General features: G+C 55.2%; 1 protein-coding gene across 1 annotated transcript in view; it reads right to left on the bottom strand.

The window, feature by feature from the left end:
- The window catches only part of Srrm3 (serine/arginine repetitive matrix 3), a 31,403-nt gene extending 18,794 nt beyond the window's left edge, over window positions 1–12,609 (bottom strand). Inside the window, exons 1-2 of the mRNA XM_026396962.2 lie at window positions 12,377–12,609; window positions 6,046–6,147 (exon numbers count right to left, since the gene is read on the bottom strand). Of these exons, the coding sequence (XP_026252747.2) occupies window positions 6,046–6,147; window positions 12,377–12,609 (335 nt within the window). The remainder of the gene's footprint in view (window positions 1–6,045; window positions 6,148–12,376) is intronic.
- Between the last annotated feature and the right edge of the window lie 10,155 nt (window positions 12,610–22,764).

The following is a 22,764-nucleotide window of genomic DNA, read 5'->3' as shown; positions in this document are numbered from 1 at the left end:
CTCATCTTCCATTTGTCATCCTTAGTGGCTCAGGTGGGGCCCCTCCCAGAGGGAGGCTCAGCCCTGGTTTCAGGAGAACTGCCTTCTATCTTTGGTGCCACCAGCCTAGCTCATCCTTCCCCCCACAGAGGGAGGCCAGGGCTTGAATGCAGAGTGTGAAGGACATGAGCTTTGGATTCACACAGGTGGGTTTGGGTCCAAGCAGGACCACGCTGGCAGATCGAGGTCCTTATCTATACAAGGAGGAAAAGAAGATCCCAGCTTTGAGCAGAGGGCTAAGGAAGCTTCTTTCTGTGAAGCCCCTGACATGAGGCCTGGCCTGTGACGGTTCTGCCTGCACCTGGTAGACACTGTCAGGCAGGGGGCCTGCCAGCACTTACACACCAATGCCTGTTCCAGGGAGAAATGACGCTGCAGAGTAGAGAGAGACGGAGGAAAGGGAGGCAGGTCATAGGTACAGAGCCAAAAGAAGAGAACAAATCTCCAGCATTCGGCCACTAATGGACCATTTAAAGACAAAATTTATATTAAGAATAAAAATGTAACCCAAAAATGACAGGGTTATCTAGCCTGGAGGCCAGTCTCAAGAGTGTCATCCAATTCCCAAACATTGAGCTGGCTCTGACAGCCCTGGAGTCCACCCAGGTAGTAGGGAGTTTTATCTGGGGCGATGAAGGAGAGACTCAGGTCACCCTCCTGCCCCCGCAGAGCCAAACACCCCCGCATCCCTTCATTCAAACTTCTCTGCTCTTCTCTGTGGGTTTTCCCTGAAGCTGGTAGCCTCCTACCTCCTGACCCTGTCCTTGAATCTCCAACTCCCTCTGCCTGCCCAGCCCTCTATGCTCCGAGGGCCCGTCACCCCCTACACAGCTCATCATCCGCAGGAACGTCTGACACATAAAATACAGTCTTTAGCAAAACATAAGGGCACCTCAAATAGTGTGTGGGTGAGCCAGTGGGAGCGAGAGCTTCAGTTGATCCCGACACGAACATGCTGAAGGTTATTTACAAAATAAAATAGCTCAGTCTGGGTAGCACCTCCTGCGGAACACTGTCTCCCCACCCTCCTTTAACTGCCTCTCCCATCCGCCCTCCTAGAAAGGGTCTCTCTCATGTTCCTGTCCCTGCTAGGTAGACCATTGGGGTCTTAAATGCTGGGAGCATTGGAGGATGGGCTTAGGGTACTGTAGCAGGCCTGGGGAGAGAGGCAAGGTCTCAAATCCTTCTGTATCTTCTTTTTTAATTATTTTGCGTTTTGCAATATTGGGGATTGAAGGTGCTCTACCACTGAGCCACGTTCCCAGCCTTAAAGCCTTCTAGGACTTGTTCTGGGAGTTTCAGGGACAAAAATGGATGTGGACTGAGGCTTCTCTTGCTGGCTTGGCTTCATTTCTCTTTGCTTTTTGAGGTCCTGAGGATCAAACCCAGGGCTTGAGCTTGCTGACCATGTGCTGTACCACTGAGCTACATCTCAGCCCTCAGCCCCCTTTGCTGGCTTTGTGCTCCTGGTTCCCCTACATCTGTTTTGAGGAGATCTCCCAGGGCTAGAACCTGGGTTCTCCTATCTTATTTCCCCTGAATGATAATATCACTAAGAATTATGTTCTCTATTGTTTAAATGGCTCTCGGCATTTCACTATCCCACTTTCTAACTTAAAGAAACTACCTGTACCCATTTTATAGATGGGAAAACAGACCCAGAGAGGGAAAGGAATAGTCCTTGTAGAGTTGAGGCCTTTAAAGTAAGTATTAAGTTCAGCTATGCAACTGGCTTTTTTCTTCTTCTTCTTCTTGGTACTGGGGATTGAACCCAGGGGTGCTTAACCACTGAGCCACATCCCCACTCCTTTTCTGTATTTTATTTAGAGACAGGGTCTCACTGAGTTGCTTAGGGACTAGCTAAGTTGCTGAAGCTGGCTTTGGACTTGCGATCCTCCTGCCTCAGCCTTCTGAGCTGCTGAGATGACAGGCGTGGGCCACTGTACCTGGCTACAACTGGCTTTGAGAATTCTTGTGCCAATAGGACAGGCCTTGAATTTGCTGGTGGACCTTCCCTGCCCATATCCAGAGCTGGGGCTTTTAGCTCAGTTGGCCCTTCCCTGCTGTATAGGGACGGCTGTAGATGTGTGCTCTGGATGTATTTAATGTTTTATACTCTGCGGTTCATGTTTGTTACCTAGTTGACCCTCATCATGTCCATGGAGTGGGCACAGGAGGTGTTGCCCACTATGCCAACAGACTGAGCCCTGAAGAAATGACCAAAGTAGGTGCAGACAGTTTGCTGCTGAGGGACAGAAGACGTGTTGCAGTGGGACACAGAGCCCTGTGAGGCATACGTTGGACCTGCCACCCTGGCAGAGCTCAGACCCTGTGAAGACTGCAGGCCACGTGCTCTTCCTGAGGCCAGCAGTTCTGCTAATTAACTCTGATTCCCATTAGCCTGGAGCATGATGGCCAGCTGGCAGATGATGCATCCAGAACGATGGGGGATTCCAGGCATGGGGTCTGCCCTCTCTGCTCAGCCACTCAGACTGCATGCCAGGACTGTCGTGGACCTTGGGTGGGAGCAGGAACAGGGCCGGATCAGCTCTAGCACCACGCGGTGATCTGCTGCTTATTACAATTACCAACCCAGGTGCCAGGCACTATCCGATCAATTAACATGTACTTATCTCATTGAATCATCAAGTGCTCTATGACACAGGGACCACCATTAATATTCCCATCTTGTGGATGAAACTAGAAGGTACCCAGAACTCACACTCTGTATACCCCCAGCTACACTGCGGGGAAAACCTGGCATTTGGTCCTTCTGTTCATGTAAGGAAATAGCTTATGAGCACTGTTTTCCACAAACAGGATTTTGTTATATAACTATGAAAACAATGTTTCTTAAAGGTTGTTTGTTGGACTGGGGAAAAAATAAGAATTGAAGGCAGCTGCGAGAAGCACGGAAAATGCTGAATGTGCTCAGAAGAGAAGAAGAGGCAACTTTCCCCCAGGGAGATCAGCAATGCAGTTTTTAGAGGCTGCTTGCATGAGGGGTATATTTGAACCCATGTGAAGGGGGCTAGGGCGTTTGGGGACTGAGGGTCCAGAATAAACGAAGGATGGAAGTGAGAATGTTCAGGACGCCAAGGAACAGCAAGCAGGTCAGGCTGGCCCATGCTGAGGGTGGGAGTGGGGCTGGGTTCCGGGAGTGGGAGGCTTGGACACCAGCAAAGGAAGCCAGGCTTGATTTCATGGGTGCTAAGGAGCCTCAGCCACCTGAGGCTCCTTAACACATCCAAGCAACCTCCAGAGCCATAAGATCATCTGGTTTCAATGTTCCTGGCACCTTACCTCTTCTCTTTCATCTCCTTGCAACAGCCCAATTCAAGCCCCAGCTGTCTCATTAGTGTCCCTCCAGTTTCACCAAGTGATCTCCCTCCCAAAGGGGAAAGTGCCCAGACACCTGCTGACCACATCCCACTTGGTTCCCAACGTCCATGGAGTCATATCTAGACATTGCAACAGTATGATGTTCTGGTGTCCAGTTAGGGGAGAGGCGACTGTTACAAGGAGCTGTCACTCAAACCAGTTAACCTAAGAAAGAAGGATGGCCCTTGGGGACAGAAAGCTCTGGGAGTGACCTTGCCTCTGTGGGTGAAGACAGCATGTGCTCTTATAGTCTTCCCCCCCACCCCCCTGAGTGTGTCTGGCTTTGCCATTTAAACCTAAGAGGGCATTGAATCTCTCCATGTCCCCATATACCAGTCTACGGTGGGGGGAGGCCAGAGGAGCACAGGGCCTGCTGCGGGATCAGAGGGCTTCATAGGCTCTGGAGGGAGCCTCTCAGTTGGCAGAGGATGGAGACAGCCAGGCAGAAGGGGAGAAATCAAGGTCAATTGGGCATTTGCCCTCGCCGGGTGATTATGGGATGGTGGTGGTGATTTTCAGGTCGTGATGTGTGATTGCTCTATACCAGGCACCGTCCCCCGCCACTGTCTCGTTTAATATCCTCAACAACTCTATGACACAGACACTCACATCCCCATTTCATAGGTAAATAAATGGAGACCCAGAGAAGTCAAGGACCTGCCCAAGTCACATACTGGGTTTGGTGGAGCTGGGATCCGCACAGGGGATTGGGAAATTAGAGATTTGGACAGGTGGTGTCTGTCTCCAGAGCCCACACTCACTCTCCCATACCCCTTCTAAGAAGTGAGCTGAGATGTGAAGACCCGGTCAGAGGAAGGAGCAAGACCAGACTTCGGCCTGCCCTCCCTCTTTGCTACCTCTGTGCCTCAGACCAGGGCAGTCTGTGTTCAGCACCACGGACAGCTCCCCCCACTTGCGCCCTGACAGCCAGTTTCTTCCTTGTTTGGAGGACTATTTGAATATCATTCCTGCTGCGTGAACTGTAAGTCGGCTTCTCTCTTGCTGCATGAATGGAGAAACCGAGGTTTTGGGGGAAACTGGGTGAGCCACACTGTTCTAGGTACCAGATACAAGCAAAAGAAATGACTAAGATCCTGTCTTCCTGGAACTGACAGCTTAGTGGAAAACCAACCTCTGGGAAGTGGGCAGGGGAAGGGGACACAGCAGAAGCCCTCAGAGGGGCAGAGGAAGTTCCTGGGGAGCTGCCCCTTGGGAGCAGAGGGGAAAGTGAGCTTTCAGAAGGGGAAGCGCAATGGTGGCACATGCTAGAGAGAGGCCACAGGCCAGGGGAAGTGGAGTCCAGGTGGCCGTGGCCAAGCAGGTCTCAGAGTCATGGGGACAGAGCCACATCTCCATGGCTTAAAGAGGTGGAGACAGTGGGTGCTTATGAAAATTAGGCTGATAAAGGAAAGGAAATGTGGGACCGTAGCTAAGTGGAAAGCAGGGTTGAGGGAGTGCGGTTTTCTTTGGAATAGGAATTAGGCCAAAGGGAAGAACTTCTAGCTCGAGCTGGAGGGGACAGTTGTCACAGGGAAGGCTCTGAGACAGTGGAACAAGTTGGATCCAGAGGCTTCTTGTTCTCACTCACATGAGAGAGGAAAACATGGGTGGTGTTCCAGAAGGGCCCTGGGGCAGTGTTAGGGGCACAAGTCAGAGAGCCAGGGTCTTCTTCTTGTGGCAGCATCAGAGAGAATCTGGTTGTCAGGACGATGAGAAGGGAGGAGAAGGGTCAGCCCTGCCCACAGAGACAGGGAATGGTGCGGCAGTGGTGAGTTCTGGGCGGCTGAAGGGAAGGACTTGGTGTCGGCCAACCCTGGATCCTCACCCAGGGTCCAGAGAGGAGGAGAGACTGGGAAGGCTGAGCCTGGCTTCCCGAGGTCACCCTTGAACCTCCCTGCCAAACCAGAGGTCGACTCTGACTGCTTTCACTACCGCCCTGACCAGAGAGAGGAGGTTCAACTGGGCCACTTGGGGAAGAGTCCATCCTAGCAGAGCAGAGAGTCTGCAGCGAAGGCCTTCCCAATCCCTACTGGGGTCCTTGTCCTACACTTCCCGCCAGAGAAGCCCGGGATGCTGGAGCTGGTGAGGAAATAAGGGGTTAGCAAGGTGAAGATGCATTCAAGTGGACTCAATAGCACCCCCGAGCACACACCACCTGGCAGGCATGGAGCTGGGCCAGCCCTCCAGCCACAGCTGGACCCCAGCAGGCACAGCCTGTGCCCACCCATCTAATTTTTGCAGCTAGACCCATTTTCGTCGTGGTTTCAAGTGCTGTGCGGTTCTACTCTGCTCCGAGTCCCAAACGTCCCTGTTTGAGCAAAACCCGCCGAGAGGCCCACAGCTCACCACTGCTGCCCTGCCCTGAGGCCGCAGAGACAAGGCCTCCATGGAGCCCACACCCTCGTGACCTGCTAAGCCTTTGGCCATCACAGGAAAGGTACTGGTGTGCGGGTTTCCGTCTTGTGCCCTGGGCCAGGTCACAGCTTCCAGCGAGCAGGGTCCATGCTCTCTCTTCCTCCACCCACCCCAGCGCCCACCCCAGCGCTGACCCCCTGAGGGAGTACCTGGACAGGCCCCTCTGGTTCCCCTCTGTGCCCACCCTGCCCCTATCCAGGGAGCACTCACATGTGGGCCCCAGGTCGGTCCTCCCTGGTGAGCACTCCTTCCTTCTCCATCAGCATCTGCCGGAACGTTCCCACCTTCTGCCGGATCTCCTCCTCGGAGTACCTGTGGGGCACAGAGAGCTGCAGGCCTGCTTTCCTGGCTTCTGCTCTCTCCCTCTGCCTCTTCCCCAGCCCAGGGTCACAAGGGCACACGCCTGCCTGACCACAGAGCCCGGTCAGGCCCTCGGTGCTGAGGAGGCCCAAGGCCCATCTATGTGCACCAGGCCGACAAACCACCCAAACACAACCAGACCGAGGGAGGAGTCAGGTCAGGGGTGGCCCTAGTCCCAGCGACACAGGAGGCTAAGGTGGGAGCATCACTTAGCGAGGGAGTTCAGGGCCAGCCTGAGCCGCACAGGGAGACTCAACAATCATGAGAAAAAGTTAAAAAAAAAAAAAAGAGTTGTTCCCAGAGGTGGGGAGAGCTGACCCAGGTGTGTGCTAGACTCCAGCCCCAGAGGTTGCTGTCCCACATCTCTGAGATATTTTTTGGGAGAAGCAAGAATCCTGGCTTGGACAGAGGTACCTCCCACCCCCACCCCCTGTTTTTTGTACCAGGGATTGAACCCAGGGGTGCTTAACCACTGAGCCACACCCACAGCCCTTTTTATTTTTTATTTTGAGACAGGGGCTTGCTAAGCTGCATAGGGTCTTGCTAAATTGCTGAGGCTGGCCTTGAACTTGTGATCCTCCTGCCTCAGCCTCCCCAGCTGTTGGGGTTACAGGGGTGTGCCACCGCACATGGCAGGCATGGCCTTTTCTGCTTACTTGGCCTCACTGATGGCTGATCCTCACAGCAGCCTTGGGAGGTCCTCAGAGCAGGACCGCTGCTGCCAGATCAAGGCTGCCAAGGGGCTTGTCTGGGTCCCATGGAACATCCTTTACTCCCCTTTCTGGGCCTCTGATGGGCGCTCCTGACTTCTCTGCCCTGTTCTCACTCCTGGAGCCCAAACTCAGGCCAGGGACTACCACTACCCCTGCCCCTGCCCCTGCCCCTGCCCCAGGGTCCGTCATCCCCTCTCTGCAACACGGTCACAGCGCTTTCCTGGCCCCCCAGTCCTTTAGACATCTCTGCCTCTGGACTGGGTCCTTGCTGCCCCCCAGGATCTCTGCACCTCGCCTCTCCCCTAACACATAGCGGGTTCTAGTGGCTGTTACTGAGTGAATCTTGTGTCATGACCTCTCTGGGCTACAGGTCATTCCTTGTCCCTGGCAGAAGACACACACCAGGACAAGAACAGGGAATGGGGGAGTGTCCTATCTTGTCCCTGCCATCTGATCCCCACCCTGTGTCTGTCCCCACTGCAGGGCCAACCCTCCCACTCATGCTCTTCTTTCTCAAGGATCCCATCTCGCTTCCTCCCCTTGGTCTTTCCCTGCACTCCTCCAACAAACATTAGCAGGCAGCAAGTGGCAAGTCTTCAGGGCCTCAAAACAAACACGTCCTTGGACTCCCTGATGACCGTCCAGGCTCACCCTGTGGAAACCAGCACGGCTAAAGCACCAAGACTCGCCTCTATCAGTGTCGACAGCAGGACAGATCCCGCCACCAGGTTCAGGGCCGGCATTTGTGTTTCCATAGCAACCGAACCCTCCCAGACCCTGGCAGGTGATTCATGCTCCAGTAATTCTCTCTTGATTTGTCTGTGTCCTGCTCTGGCCTGGAATTCCTGAGGGCACGGGCCATCTCTGTCTACTTGGCTGTGATGTCCCTGGTGCCTGGCATTGTGCCTGCCGTGTTGTGGCATCCAACATGTTTTGGTAAATGAGTAGCTGGTGATGGAGAGGCACTGGTGAGTTTGAAGATGATTCCAGTGCTGTGTGGCTGGAGGAGAGGGACCTGGACACAGTGGGGACAGGGACCTGGAAGCAGGGAGGCTGACACTGAGCCACTGTCGGGATTCATGTAGGAGATGGTGAGTCAGAGTGATCCTGAGAATGGAGGGAAAACAAGGGACACACGTAATCTAGGAGGGAGAGTGGACTTGGGGACCCACTGGCTCTGCACGGGGGGCTGGAGCAGGAGAACGGGTTCCTTCCTACCCGGCCCCTGACCCGACTCTCTGCAGACTCAGGTTCCTGTGCAGCAGTGATAGGCAGGACTGGGGCCGGTATGCTGGGGTGGGGTGCAGGCCACCTGTGCTGAGGCCTGTAACCCAGCTTCACCAACCTCTGGGCCCTTCGCACCCCAGCTCCTGTTGAACTGCAGTCTCGACGTCCCCTGGAAATGCCAGTCTGTTGGCCTGGCTGCTTGTTGGGGCTGGCCAGTTGGGCTGTCCCTAGGCCCAGAAAGAAGGAGTGGTGGCTTCTCTGTGAGCAACTGAAGACACAGAACAACCGTTCCATGTCACCTTCTCCTTAGGACACTAGCTTGTCATTGTCACCAGCAGAGACGAACAGCACAGGCCCTCAACAGCACTCAGCCCCTGACTCATAGACCCCGGGAGAGAGGCAGAGGCTAGCTGGGTCACTGGCATAAGACCCCGGGCCAGGCAGAATAGGGGAGGAGATGGCCCAAGAGCAAGTCTGGGGCAGCTCCCCAGCTTCTCGAGAGGGGGCTGTGGACAGGGTCCAAGCCCCGTAGCCGGGGGTCTGTGGAGCGTGTGGGGGTGGAGAGGAGGGTTTCTCTAAGACCTGGAGTGGCCCATGTGCAGAAGCCTAGGACTCACCCTAGGGCCATCTGGTCATGGGCAAGCTGCCCAGCCCAGGCATTGCTGGGGGCGGGAATGTTGGTTTAAAACATCTCAGAGGTGTGGGGAGGGTTTCTTTGCCCCATGTGTCTTGCTGGGGACACTGAGGGCCCAGAGATGTCATCTGATTATTGCACAGAGAAATCTCAAGTATGCCACCACCTCTGAGTCTCCCTTCCTTCAGATGTCTGAGGCTCAGCCTTCTCTGTTGAGGCCATGGGGGACAGTTATTGAGGCGACACACAGTAGAGCCAGGTAGCCCCTTTTTAGTCCTGACACCCCAGCTTACTAGCTCTGCGACCTTGGGCAAATCCATATGCTTTTCCTAGCCTTGCCTTTTACTTCTGTGAAATGGGAACATGACCAGGGACATGACCAGCCTGTTAAGGGTGTCTTTGGATTAAGGTAGGTGATGCCCTCGAAGCCCTTTGTACAGAGTCTGGCACACAGTAGATGCTAAATAAATGCTAGACATTGAGGCTTATTGGCTCCAGAGCAGTGGGGACAGAGAGTCCAGGTTCTTTGCCTTTTTTTACCCCTGACCTCTGCCAGGCCAGCAGGGCACCAGGGCTTCAGGAGTCACTTGGGCCTCCTCTCTGCTTTTTCAGAAGGCCAAGGCTGATATGCAGGCAGGAGGCTGCTCCAAACCACACTCCCTGAGGAGGTGGCACATCTGCCACTCTAAGGCCACACAGAAGGCCTGGCTGGCATGGCCAAAGCCTCAGGCTCAAAGTCAAGGGCGCAGCAGGGGCTCGGGGCGGGCACTGATGTCAGCCTCCGTGCCTGGCCTCCTGGCTCCAGGGCTCCTCCTGCCCTTGGACTTCCTCAGTCTCCATTCCACTCTGTGACCCTGAAGGAAGGACTCGCCAAATTCACTGTGGCCTCAGGTTTTCCTGGATCACTTACTAGGGCAGGGGCGGGTGAGGTCCCTGGAAAGGACCTCAGAACCCTGGAAGGGCCCCAGAACTGCCCCAGAAGGCTTAATCTTGCCTGTCCTTTCTTCGCCCCTGCTCTGAAGGTGAGGGTGGCTGCATTCCCATTTCACAGATAGGCAATCAGAACCGGGAGAGGAAAGGGCTCCAGGCTCGTAGCCCAGCTAGGGGCAGAACCATGCTGTCACCGCCCTGTGTCCTCATGAGGAGGGGCATGGCAAGAGGTAGGTAGGGTCGGGGGGGATGCTGAGGAGTAGGGGGATCATCGCATCATGAACGCTGGAGCTCTGTGTCCCCAAACCCCACAGCCTGCGTGCAGAGGCTGCCTGGGAAGGTGACTTCAAGTGCGGTGTCAACTGCCAGCAAATTAGCCAGCCATCCGTCAACATTAAGGGAAGGGATTGCTCTGTAATGGGGCCAGCGAGCCTGTCTGCCTGTGACTGGTGGCAGTATTTGTCAAATGCCTGAGAACTAGTAAATAAATACGAATGAACCGGCGTTCGCAGAAATGAATACCAGTGACGAAACTGTGTGAAACTGCTGGGTCCCAGTGTTACCAAGCACTTGGAGGGGACTGTCCATTTGTGCTGTGGTCCAGGGACCCCTAGAACAGCCCCCGAAGGCAGGTCACCTGTGGTACCTGTCAGGAAGCCATGGTTTGGCCGAGGTCAAGCTAGGCGGGGAGCCTGGACAGCTCGGATTCAGAGTGGCTGTGGCCCCCACCCCAGGTCACATGGCTACTAAAGGACAGGAAGGTGGGGGAGGGTAACTCCAGCTTTCAGAGGAGACTCCAGTCTAAGAGCCACCTGAAGGGGGACTGGGCAGGGAGAAGGGCCCCACCACGTCTTGAGAACTAGAGGGTGTTTCCCAGAGAGGCAGCAGACCTTGACACTGGGGGTCTAATGCCAAGGACAGGATGTGGCCAAACCCCCGTGGCCCTCTGCTTGGGCTCAGGAAGGAGGGCTCAGGGATGGATGGGCCCTGGGAGGGAAGGTCAGGGGAGAGGAGGGCTGGAGTGGGGGCAGGAGGGTTGACAGGGCAGAGGGGACTCAGGGAGGAAGAGGGCAGGAACTTGGGGAAGGCTGTTCCTTCCCTGTCCCTGTCTACCCTCGTTCCCCACCCACACCACTCCAGTCCCCTCAGCCCTGGAGTCTCCAACTCAGCAGGTCGGCAGGTTTAATAAAGGCCCCAGGTGCTCTCTGCGGAGGATGCTCTCGCCCCCTCTACCCGGCCTAGAACCCCAGCTCGTCCCATCCCTTCGTTCACTGCCGGCTGGGGGCTCCTCTCTGCCCTTAATGTCCTCCCTTTCAGCCATCCATTTCTGCAGGGGACCTACCTGGTCCCCCCTGGGCACTGGGTCCCTGTTTCTCCTCCCTCCCAGCAGCCCTGCTGCGGCTGCCCCGGAGGCTGAGTGCAGACCTGGCCATGGCCCACTTTCCCAATGGCCTTCCACTGTGGCTGTCTGAGCTTCAGTGTCTCTCTGAGCTCTGCAGAGATGGTGGCCCCTGTCTCAGCTGCCTCCTGGGGAGCCCAGGGGCCTGGGCGTTCAGATGCAGGTGAAGTTTGGAAGAACTGTGGACTGGGGCCACACCTGGGCTCTACATGGCTCCAGACCCTGACCCAGGCACAGGTTGCTTCGGGGCCAGCCCTGCTCCAGCCCACTGTGTCAATGCACTCGAGACAGATGCCAAGGGAGCTTTCGGACCCCCGGCTGTCCCTGGAGCTGCAGGAATGGGACCAGCCTTGTTCTGTTCCTGTGCCTCCAGCTCCCTGAGAGGGGGCTTCTGGCCTCCGCTAGACGTGGGAACGTGTGCATGTCCCTAACCCTTTCTGACTGACGAGTGCACTCAGAGGTTGGAATTACTGCTCCCCACCTATGGTGTGACGAACTCCTACTCATCCTTCAGAGCCCATTCAAATGTCTTGTTCTCTGGCAGCCTCCCCTCCCCTGGCAGAATCTCTGCTCGGGCTCCTGAAGCGCTTGGCTCTCACCTCCCCTGTCCTTTAACCATGATTCTAGTCTGCTTGGGGTGGATGTTAACATGCTTTTTTCTATTCTGAGACGGTATTTAGGGGTGGGGGTGGTCTTTGAGGACAGGAAATGACCTGAACCCAGCAGGTGATTCCTTTGCTGAAGCCACAGTCACCCCTGGTACACACTAAGTATCTCAGTGTTTTCTTGTCTGGCTGCAGGACTGGTGTGGCAGCTTGATCCACCCATTTCACAGACGGGGAAACCAAGGCCTTAAACCCAGTGGTGCTATGCTGAGCTACATCCCCAGCCCCCTTTTTTTAAAAAAAATGAGACAGCATTGCTGAGGCTGGCCTTGAACTTGCCATCCTCCTACCTCAGCCTCCTGAGTCACTGGGATTATAAGTGTGGGTAACTGGGATGGGCTTGTCATTGGTGTGTAAGTGCCCCTCTCTCCCTGGGGACTGTGTCTCCTTGACTTCTGGGAATCCAGAGCCCAGCTTGACAGACAGCAGGTGTTCAAAGACAATTTGTAGGTTGAATAAAGGAAGAGAAGAACGAAAGGTGGGCTGGGCTTGCCATGGTTGGCCCAGCTGGCCCAAGACCCTGGCTCTTTGCTGGACTAGCCCCTGGCCTGGGCCTGGGCCCTCGCCTCTCTCCTGGAATGGCCCCACCCAGCTGGCCACAGCCATCACTCACCCCTGCTCCTCCATCATCTCCTGCAGCTCCATGCACTTGAGCTCCACGCGCCGCTTGCGCTCGTGGTCCAGGATCTCGCGGTGCGCGCGCTTCACCAGGCCCGGCTCCGCGGTGCGCAGCTCCTCCTCGGCCCGCGGCCAGGCCCCCGTCGAGGCTCCGGGCTGCGGGAAGCCGTTGGCGGCGTCGGGTGGGGACGGCATGCTGGCCGCCCCGTTGTTCACGGTGGAGGACATAGCCGGTGGCCCCGGAGCCGAGGGCCCTGTGAGACAGACAAACCCAAGGCGGGATGGTCACTTCTGGGCCACTGCTAAGCTCCCTTCTGCGAGTTAATCCTGGAGATTGAAGGGCCCGCCCATGGCTCTAATCCGTGGCTCCCAGGCCGCAGCGCACAGATGACAGGTTGCACCTTTAGGTCACACCTGGGGCCTGAATCGGGTGGGATGCTGGCTGTCCCCATCTGTAAGTGGGCGGGTGGGTGCAGGCTGGATTAGGTGGCCTGCAAAGGCTGTAGGCTAGTCATCTCCAGGGACCTGGCCACTACCCAGGATGCCCCTCTGCCCTGTGCAGATGCCTGGGTGGCCCCCTAACTCCCCAGTCAATCAGGCAACTCGGAATCTTTGTTAGTTTTATTTATTTATTGTCTTTCCTTCAGGCTCAGCTTAAACCATTCCCACATGCCCCAGCCCACTGGCCTGGCTCTGTCTAATAGGGTCACAGACTATGGATGCTTCGACCTCCCAGGCTTCACCCAGGGCAGCTCTGCAGCTCTCAGCCGGGGTCTTCTCAAGTTCCCATTCCAGACATACTTTCCAATCCTTACAGTGATCAGGTTAATTTCTTTAAAACCAACATTCTGGGTGGGGGTGTCTCCCCCACATTAAAGGCCACAGTTCTGTCACCTCCTTTGTTCTGGAAACACTGCTTCTAATAATGTGACCAAAGATGACATTGACATTAGCTTTCCAGGCAGACAAATCCTTTTAGTCTCAGGGTAAGCATGGCTTAGAGATAAGAAGCCCTGGCTTCTTGGGTATGACTCTGGGCTACATCCAAAGTAAAACACTGCTCCCCCCAACACACCAAGAGCCTCTACCTTAACAGAGGGGAGGCACCTCCTAAGCTATTTCCATTTTCTTTCTCCAAGGCTCTGCTAGTTGCTAAGCAACTGGGAGGCCTCATTCCCAGGGAGTGGGAGGGGAGGGAAGGAAGGGGAGGAGGAAAGGAGAAAGAGAAGAAGGGATTGGGCTTGTCTGGACATCCTAGATGGGGTGTCCCCAGCCCCCACACCTTCCCCTTGCTGGCCTCAGAGTGCTGGGGAAGGGATATTCAGAAGATAGAAGGCAGAAAGGGGGACTGTGAATGACAGAGGCCCTGAAGGAGGCAGAGTAGCAGTGGTATTGAGGACATAACCTTCTCTCAGATGTCCTTGCCCTTGAGTTCTAAGATCCTGGGTTCTAGGCCATTGTCTTCTACTCCTTGCTGTGTGACCCTGAGATATCACTGTCCCTCTCTGATCTTCATCTGTGCTTGGGAGCATCATCCAGATTCCTCAGCAGAGGGGAGTTCCTGGGGCTTACAGGCGGAAGCTGTTCCTCTAACCACTCTCCATACCCCAAACCCTGCTGGCTTCCTGCCTCTGTCCCTAGACCAGCCCCCACCCCAGTTCCACCAGAGCTCCTTCTGGGGTACTCCACTAGCACCACGGACAGCAGTGGGAGCCCTGCTCATCCCCACCTGGCCACAGTGCCTGGCTGACGGGTGGCCCCTCCATCTCTGTGCACCTGAGCCATAGACGGGTGTGGAGCTTGGAGACCCCCATGTCCCACCCCGCAGCTCACTTGTTACCAGGTCCTGTCCCTCGTCCTCTCTTCCTGACACAGTCCACGTCCTGTCCTCCCTGGTCCCCATCGCCACCCCACGCCTCCCTCTGGCACACTGCCCCAGCGTCCTGCCGGCCCCCCTTCCCTAGACCTCTGTCCTCTGTGGACTCCCTGCAGATCAGTCCAGGGGCGCACCAGACAGTGTTGTGTCCTGGTCAGCTTCCAGGGACTCCCATCACTTTGACTTCATGCTGTGGCCTGCCCGGCCTCCTGGTCCAGCCTCAGGCCTGCTACGTCCCCCACCTCTTTGCCTCCACGCTCTCCTGCTTGCCATTCCCCCCGCCCAGGATTCTCCCGGCTCGATTCCTAGTTGTCCCCAGAGTCCCTGCTCTTGGGCACCATCACCTTCCGGAAGCCTTTCCTCATCCCTGTGGTTGGGGCCACCCTCTCAGAGCTCTTGCCACTTGCTGATGTCCCTGTGGGGTCACAGGTCTGGCTGGCCCTGTCTGGGGGAGGGCTGGTTTTCCACACTTGCGCAGCAGAGTGCCTGACACACGCATCCTCGGTGCAGGTGAGGCAGACGGACACACGGCCCTTCAGGGCCTCAGGGCCCTGCGCTTTCTGCCCTCTGCCATCTCACGACTCCCTCCTGCTCCTTTTCCTTTTCTCGAAGGCTGCAGATGAGACCCAGGGCCAGGCGAGCTCTCTGGGACTGAGCACAGCCCCAGACTCCCCCTCTGCCACACCCCACCCAGGTCAGCCTTCAGCCCTGGCTTTGAGTGACACATGGCCGCCCTCCTGCTCTGGGCCTTTGCCCAGGCTGCTCCCGGGGCTGGAATTTCTCTTCTTCTTTTCTCCATGGAGGGAGTGTCAACTCATCCTTCAGAGCCCAGCCCAAATGTCACCTCCTACGGGAAGTCATCCCCCCTTCCAGGAAGTTTGAGTCATTCCCTCCGGGTGCTCCCTTGGCTTTTGTCCACCTCTGTGCCAGGACATTAAATCTCGAGGGTCAGTCTGTTTGCACTGGCCTCTCTCCCGAGCCCCTTCAGTGGAGGGGCCTTCGCTTGGCCCCAGCTCCACAGGGCATCGCAGGGAGCCCCTGGGGCTGTGGGGAGCAGGTGCCGGGCTCCAGCCCTGGGACCCGCTCTGCACCTCTGCCCCTTGGCCACCCTGGAACTTGGCCAGAGCTCCGGGGAGCAGGGAGGGAAAGCTGGCAAATACTTCTGAATGCGCTTAGACCTCCAAGCCTGGAGCGGCTCTGTCCCCAGTCCCAGAATGCCTGGGTGACATTGCTGGGTTGCAGAGATGATTGAGGGCCAAGGGCAGTGGTGAAGGCAGGCGCTGGCAGGTGCCCTCTGGATTTCACCATCTAGGACAGATGGTGGCTTCCACCAACGTCACCTGGTGTGTTGCAGAGGCGCCAGGCAGGAATCTGAGGCAGGTCATTCAAAGGATGACCTCTGGGCTCCTAGAGGAGGGGCCGAGCTCCTAAGAATGGCCAGGCTGACTGGTCAGGGCCGCTGGCCCCGTAGACCAGGGGGCTACCGCAGACTCAGGGTCTGTGAGGCAGCTGGCATTGTCTTTCACAGGGCATTGTGAGATGTCATGAGGAAAAGGAGGCACTGTGCTGGTGGGTGCCCATGCAGGCTGAGCATTCCCAACCCAGAAGCCCCAGATCCAGAATGCTCCAGAATCAGAAACGAATCAATTAGCTGCTGTGACCCCACAAGTGGAAAATTCCACCCCTGACCTCACGGGACAGGCTGCAGTCAAAACACGGCGGCACTAAAAATACTGTACAAAGTCACCTGCAGGCTGAGTACCGAGGTGTATATCAAATGTAAATGAGTTTCCCGGTCCCATCCCCAAGACAGCTCATTACATGCATGCGAACGCTCCAAAACCTGAACAAATAAAACCTGAAATCCAGTCTGATTCCAAGTATTGCAGATAAGGGACACTCAACTTTATTCTGCACTGTTGTAACTGGTCAACTGATTGAGCTGTTCTCAAAAGAAGCTGATTAATGGGTCAGCGTCACATGAGATGCAGGCGTTTTAACGGAGGCATTGAGATGGAGGACCACAGCAGTCTGTCCTCCGGTGCCTGACCCAGTGCGCTCACTATCAATTGGCTGGGACATCCATAGCCTGAAGATGCGATTCACTGAGGATACAATCTGGGAGGGATCATAAATATAGAGTCAGAATCTAAAAGGACTCAACAGATGGAAAAAAATGAAAAGTAGCTGAAAAGGTGGAAAGTATAGTGAGAAATGCCGCATGCTGGAGCCGGGCCCCAGACTAACCTTCCAAAATGGGAACGAGTAGACGTAGCGTAGAAGGAGCACATTTAGGAAGGATTTAGAGATTTTCAATGATCATAGACTCGATGTGAGTCGATAGCAGGATGCGGCTGTCAGAAGTGCATGCGGTCTCCAGCTACACCAACGAAAATGTCCCACCTGGACCAGGAGAGTCTGGGAACATACAGGTGGCCAGAAACCCCAGCTTCAAACATCTGAAGGACAAAAGAGGATGTAGGTCAAACCTGGTCGAAACTTCCACTGAGGAGTTTGTTAGAAGTCAGCTCTCTATCGAGGGTTGCCAGACTTGGCAAATAAAAACAGAGGAAGCCTCGTTAAATTTGAATTTCATGAATTTCATATTTGGGACATACTTCTAAAAAATTATTCGTTGTTTATCTGAAATTCAAATTTAATTGGGCGTCCTATATTTTATATGCCAGTCAATCTGCAATGCACCCCAGATCTACTGAAATAAAAAAATCTCTGGGGGTGAGATTGCTGAGGTTCCCCAGGTAATTCTGATACAGCCAATCTGTGGACCAGTGAGTGGGATGCAGTGGTCCACAGCAGCCTTCTTAAATTTTACGGAGCATCAGAATCATCTGGGGAGATTTTTAACACACACACTGCTGGGCACCCCTCCCAGAGTCTCTGATTGGTAGATTTAAGGTGGGGCCTAAGAATTTGCATTTCTTTTTTTTTTTTTTTGTACTGGAGATTGAACCTAGAGTCATTGAGCTAGAGTCAGTGAGCCATTGAGCCAAATCCCAAATCCTTTTTATTTTTTACTTTGAGACAGCTCCCTCTCCCCAAGATTTCTAAGTTGCTGAGGCTGGCCTTGAACTTTCAATCCTCCTGCCTGTGCTCCTGAGTGGTTGGGATCACAGGTGTGCCCAGCCAAGCTAGGAGAGAATTCTCACTTCTAACAAGTCCTCACTCAAGTGACACCAATGCTGCTGTTCCTTGGGCCACACTGAGAGGAGCAAAGTCCCAATCAGGCTGGATGGTTCCAGAATATAAAGCCAAACTCCTGGTAAAGGCTGATATTTGAAGACGAACAAGACCCCAGGAATATTACAGCAGGTAGGACTTTGATTGACAGGTAGTGGGTAGAGGAAGCATCTTGCTGGCACTGGGTCTGTGGCTTGGGTGGCCAGATGCATATGGTGCAGCCATTTACTATGATGGGGAACATGGAAGGTGACTGGGGGTATGTTGAGGATGAGGGATCGATGGGGTCAAGCTGGTAATAGGGAGTCTAGAATCCTAACCCTAACACGTCTTCATCCTTGGATATTGACACTGCATCTTTTTGGAGGCAAAGCAGCAAACAGGAAGTCTTTTTTGTCTAATGCTAATTGGCTGTGAGAGCTTGAGCAAGTTCCTCACCCTCTCTGGGCCTTGTTCCTCCACTGGATGACGAAGGGGCTAGACTCAAGGACCCCACAGGTGGCTACTGGAGGTAGCCAATGACCAGAGCCACCCTGTCCACCTCTGGGGAACAGCTGAGGCTTCCCCCAGTGCCAGGCCAGGACCCAGGAACAAGCCCAAATGCTGAGATCAGTGAACATACGTGCAGATTAAGTCATGAATCTCTGACTAACACTTTCTCTTCGGCCAGTCAGGAAATAGTTAAAGGACCAGAGGACTGATGGGGGGATCCCTGGGCTTTCTTCCTGCCCGCAGGCCCCAGCCTGAGTCTCCTGAGCAGGTCTGGCCACAGACAGGATGGGCCACAGATTGGACCCTAGTGCTTGCCAGTCCATCACTGCTGGTGACTAACCGAAGTGTGGCAGGTCCAGTCTGTTCAACTCTGACAGGCACCAAGGCCTTTCAGCTAATAAGGCCATCACTCATCCTGGGGCCTAGAGGGGGAAGATGCTCAGGTCAGGAGTGCCCCGGTCAGATCTTGGGGAGAGGGAGCAGGGCTTCAGTGAGCAGAGGACACAGATAGGTCTGAGGGAAGATGCAGCCCTGCCCTGGAGATCTCTGATTTGAAGCGGGGACAGGGCTATGTTCTTTGGGACTTCATGAGCTGGGTGATCTTGAGCATGGGACCTAAACTCCCTGTGCCTTGGTTTTCTTGCCTGTAAAGTGGACGTATTAATTGCATCCTCCTCATAGGTTTGTGGTAAAGGATGAATGCATGTGACCTGGCATACAACGCATGTCTTACAAATGGTCCTAGCGGTCCTTACTATTAGTTGTCAGCGGTGACTGTCCTGTTTTGAACGTGGTGTGTGTAAAGATTCCCTGGACATCCTGTAGAGATGTCTGGGGAGCCTCAGGCCATGAGTCTGGTTCTGATCATGAGAGAGATCTGGGCCTGATCTGGGTGTCACCAGCAGAGAGTTGGAGGCTAAAACTGGAGTGAACGAAGTTTCTGATAGGGGAGGGCACAGGCAGGGAGGAGGGAGAGCAGAGGCCACACCTGGGCAGTGGGGAGGAGTCTTTGGAGGAACTTGCTGAGATGACCTAGACCACTTCCCCGTCCCCTGCCGCTGACCACTGACCTCTGCAAGCTGCTGCCCTCACCCGCAGTCCCTCTGGCTTTCAGCACCGCGGACAGCACCACTCCACAGTCCTGCAGCTTCCTTTGTCCTGGGGCTCAAGCCTCTCAGGCTCCCGCTCCTGGAGGCAGCTCTAGACAGTCCTTTCCCTGTCTGCGCCTGCGGAGACCCACCTTCCCAATGACTCCGGGCCTTCACACCCTCAAAGTCACCCTTCAAGGAAGTTGTGTGTGGTCACATGCAATTTAACCACCTTATGGATGCTGCGTCCTCCTGCTGTGCCCCACCAGACCCACCACCACTGGGGAGCACTAGTGAGGGGGCTCTGGACTTGGAGTCAGAAGACTTAGCCTGAACTCCGGCTCCACCACTTCTGCGGGGTGATCAGTCATCAAGCCGCCCCAGCCTGTTTTCTCACCTGTAACACGGAGATGACACTCCCCTACCTTGTGGCTTGGTGGGATCGCTCATTCTTTTTTTTTTTTTTTTTTTTTCAGTGACAAGCTTGATATGGACATGGGTCCTCATACCATTCCCTGCTCTACCCCCAGCATGGAGAGCAAAAGGAGACCAGAGAGGGTCTACTTCTGCCTGGGAAGCTCAGGGAAGGTTTTGCAAAGGGAACAATGTTTGAAATGGCCCTTTGGAGATGCATCTTCCCCAGGTAAGGAACGGGGTGTCTGGGCAGGGGACTCTCCAGGCCGAGGCCCAGGGCATGGCCGGTCCAGGGAGCAGGATGAGTTTGGATGCTGGACATACATAGGAAGCGGCACTCCTGTGAAGGTGGGGACTGTGGATGCTGCATGAAACCTTCCAGAGGAAAAGCCCAGTGTGGGTAGAAGGGGCGACAGGGACATGGCGCCTGAGTTTTCTGGAGGAAAAATATTCTTTGTAACTGTCAGAAACGTGACTAAACTTACAAACACACAGGCAACTGGGTACCTTGGTTCTGAAGCTACGGCTGGGCCTCTTGGAAAAGACGAGCATGAGGCAACCGAGTTATCAAGGTATTTTTTCAGGCTGGAGAAGCCATTTCTATTGCAGCCAAGGAATCCAGGTGGGTCCCTTCCAGTCCTTGGAAGCCATGCTGCACAGTGACACTGACATGTTACGGGGACAGGACAAACAGTGGCCACACAGCTTCAATGAATGGGGAGCTCCCATGTCCCCCACCCAAGAGGGACAGCTGGGGAGTCAGGGCCATGGCATCCAGAGATGCCCCACGAGCTCTAGGTTAGAGTCACACATTCAGTCACACATCTCCTGGGTGGCTACTCTGGTGCTCAGAGGACAAGGGGGGAAGTGCAGGGGAGAGGCACTGATGCTGGGATGAGGGATACATGGCAGAGATGTTAGGCTGAGCTGGCTGCATGGGCAGGACCATAGCTGGGGGGTCTTCTTGGAGGCGGGATCTTGAAGCATAAGTAGGCATTCAAGAGACAAAGAAGGGGAAGAAAATGTCCTGGCAGGGTGTGGAGGTCATGGGGTGAGAGAGGGAAGTACGTGGCTGTGGCAGCTGAGCTCAGGGGGACAGAAGAGGAGTGAGGGCCAGGCCAAGAAGACAGGACCACACTTTGCAGGCAGCAGGGAGTCTGTGCAGGGTATGGAGCTGGGGAGATCAGGGCCAGAGTTTCATTTTGGAAAGATCTCTCCGGTAGACCCTCATTTTGGCCACCCCTACCCTTTGGAGGAAGGTCTGATGCTAAAGGATAACACGGTCCACACCAACCAAGACAGAGTTGTGGGGATCAGCAAGCAGCAGGAAAGCTGGCTCTGTCTACCTGGGTTTAAATTCCTTCCTGTGTGCCCCTGAGTGACTTAGCTTTGGTGCTCTTGTTCCTCACTGGCAAACTGGAATTGCCATCAGGACCCCTTCTCAGGATGGTTATGAGGATGAAGGGGTTAATATACATGCCCTGCAGTAGCAGGTGCACCGTAAGCTCTCTGTGTTAAGCACTAGCTGTCACCCATGAACTAGGACAACCAGCCTACAGGAATGAGTAGAAAATATAGAACAGGGATCAATCAGATCGGGTATAAACTGTCCCACCCAAATCAGTGTGAACTGGCGAAGACTGGGAGGCTGATAAGGTCACTTTGCACAGACACCAACCCGCCTCTGCAGCGGCAGTGAGAGGGTTACCAGCGAGCTTCCTCCTGGCCTCCTTGGAGTCTCTCTGGGGAGGTGCTGGCGCTGCTGTTTGTTACCCAACCCTCCAGAAGACGCTGCCGCTGGGGGAGGGAGAAATGCTGAAAGCCTTCCTTTCAATTATTCAGCAGCTGGAGCTTCCTGTGCCCCTGCTGGAGCTGGAGGAGGAACTTGGCCAGAGCCCCCAGGCTGGGGCTGGCGGGGCTGGGGGAGGAGGGCTGGTTCCAGGAGAGGCAGGCGCCCGGTCTGTGTGGCTGCTGGCACAGCACCGGGTGCCTTGGCGGTATCCCTGTGGCCCCTCTCCTGCTCTCCCCGCTCCAGTGTGGGGCTGGGTCCAGCCATGCCTGGCAAGGGTTGGCCTGATTCCTTCCCTGCAGCAGTGGCCTGTGGCATTGGTGGGGGCAGCTGGGCAGGTGAAGTTATCAGAGCCCAGAGGGGCACCCAGGGCAGGCAAGGCAGGGAAGGCGAGCCTGCTGACTGCGGAAGAGCCCAGGCGAAGCTTTGCTGGCGCTTGGGTCTTGAGCAGCCTGTCCAGCCCCAGGCTAGCACCTGTCTCACATGCTGTTCCTGGTGCCTGGAATGCCCTTTCTCTTTCCCTCTTCCAGCAACCCCAGACAAGCATTACCTCCCCCTTGAAGCCTTCTCTGACCTCCTAGGGTGAAGGAGGTCACCCTCCGGCTGTCAGCACTTGCCTCATTCCATCATGTTTGCTCCCTGACCAGCTGAGGGCTCTCTAAGGGCAGTGACTGAGCTGATCCACCTTTCTGTCCCTCAAGCCCAGCACAGGGCTTGGCACAGGCAGCCATCTGTGAACATCTGTTGAAATCCAGCCGGAGTGTGCCCTGATACAGAGCTCCTGGCTCGTATTTTACCACTGCCATCTCCAGAGGCTTCAGTGGGAAAGGTCCTTGGTCACTGCTCTCCCAGGCTCTGCGTGTTGACATTTGCACAGGCCACACTGTCACCAACTCCATAAGCTCTGTCTCTGAACAGACAGGAAGGTCTTGCAGGGCAGCCAGGCTCCTGCCCACCAGCTGAGGGCCCCTAACTATGTCAGCTCCAATTTGGATTCCCAGATCAGAAGTCTATGTGGCAGGTCCCCAGGGACAAGGAGGCCTCAGTGAGCACTGGGATTCTAACAGTGAGCACAGTACAGGCCACACCGCCCAGGCAAGACCAGTGCAGACCACTGTAGCCCAGGACAGACCCAGCTGAGTCAGTTCAGACTAGCTTTACTGACACAGGAAAACAGGACCCCGCACTCCAGTCATAAAGACCTAGTGGAATAGACCAGAACAGGCCATATTGGCCAATGAAAAGAATACAGACCCATTCAACCCAGATGTGCATAGACAGATGTGTATAGACAGAACCGATGTCAAATAAGCAAGTGACATTTTGGTCTCAGGAATCCCTGCTCCAGCCAGCCTGCCCTGCTCTTCCTTGCCCGTCCTTGTGACCTTCAGGGAGACTGTTGCCCTCCAGATGGGGAGCAGCTTAGCCAGGACTGCCTGAGCTAGAACAGGAAGTGGGATGGGTTGGGGGATGTCCCCAAAGAGCAGCTTCAGCTGAGCCTGAGAAAGAACTGTCTGAGCTGTCAC

Source organism: Urocitellus parryii, chromosome 9 (genome assembly GCF_045843805.1).
Source record: "Urocitellus parryii isolate mUroPar1 chromosome 9, mUroPar1.hap1, whole genome shotgun sequence".
Taxonomy (NCBI): Eukaryota; Metazoa; Chordata; class Mammalia; order Rodentia; family Sciuridae; genus Urocitellus; species Urocitellus parryii.
The sequence above is the reverse complement of the archived record's forward strand: the minus strand, read 5'-3'. Positions and strand labels throughout refer to the sequence as shown.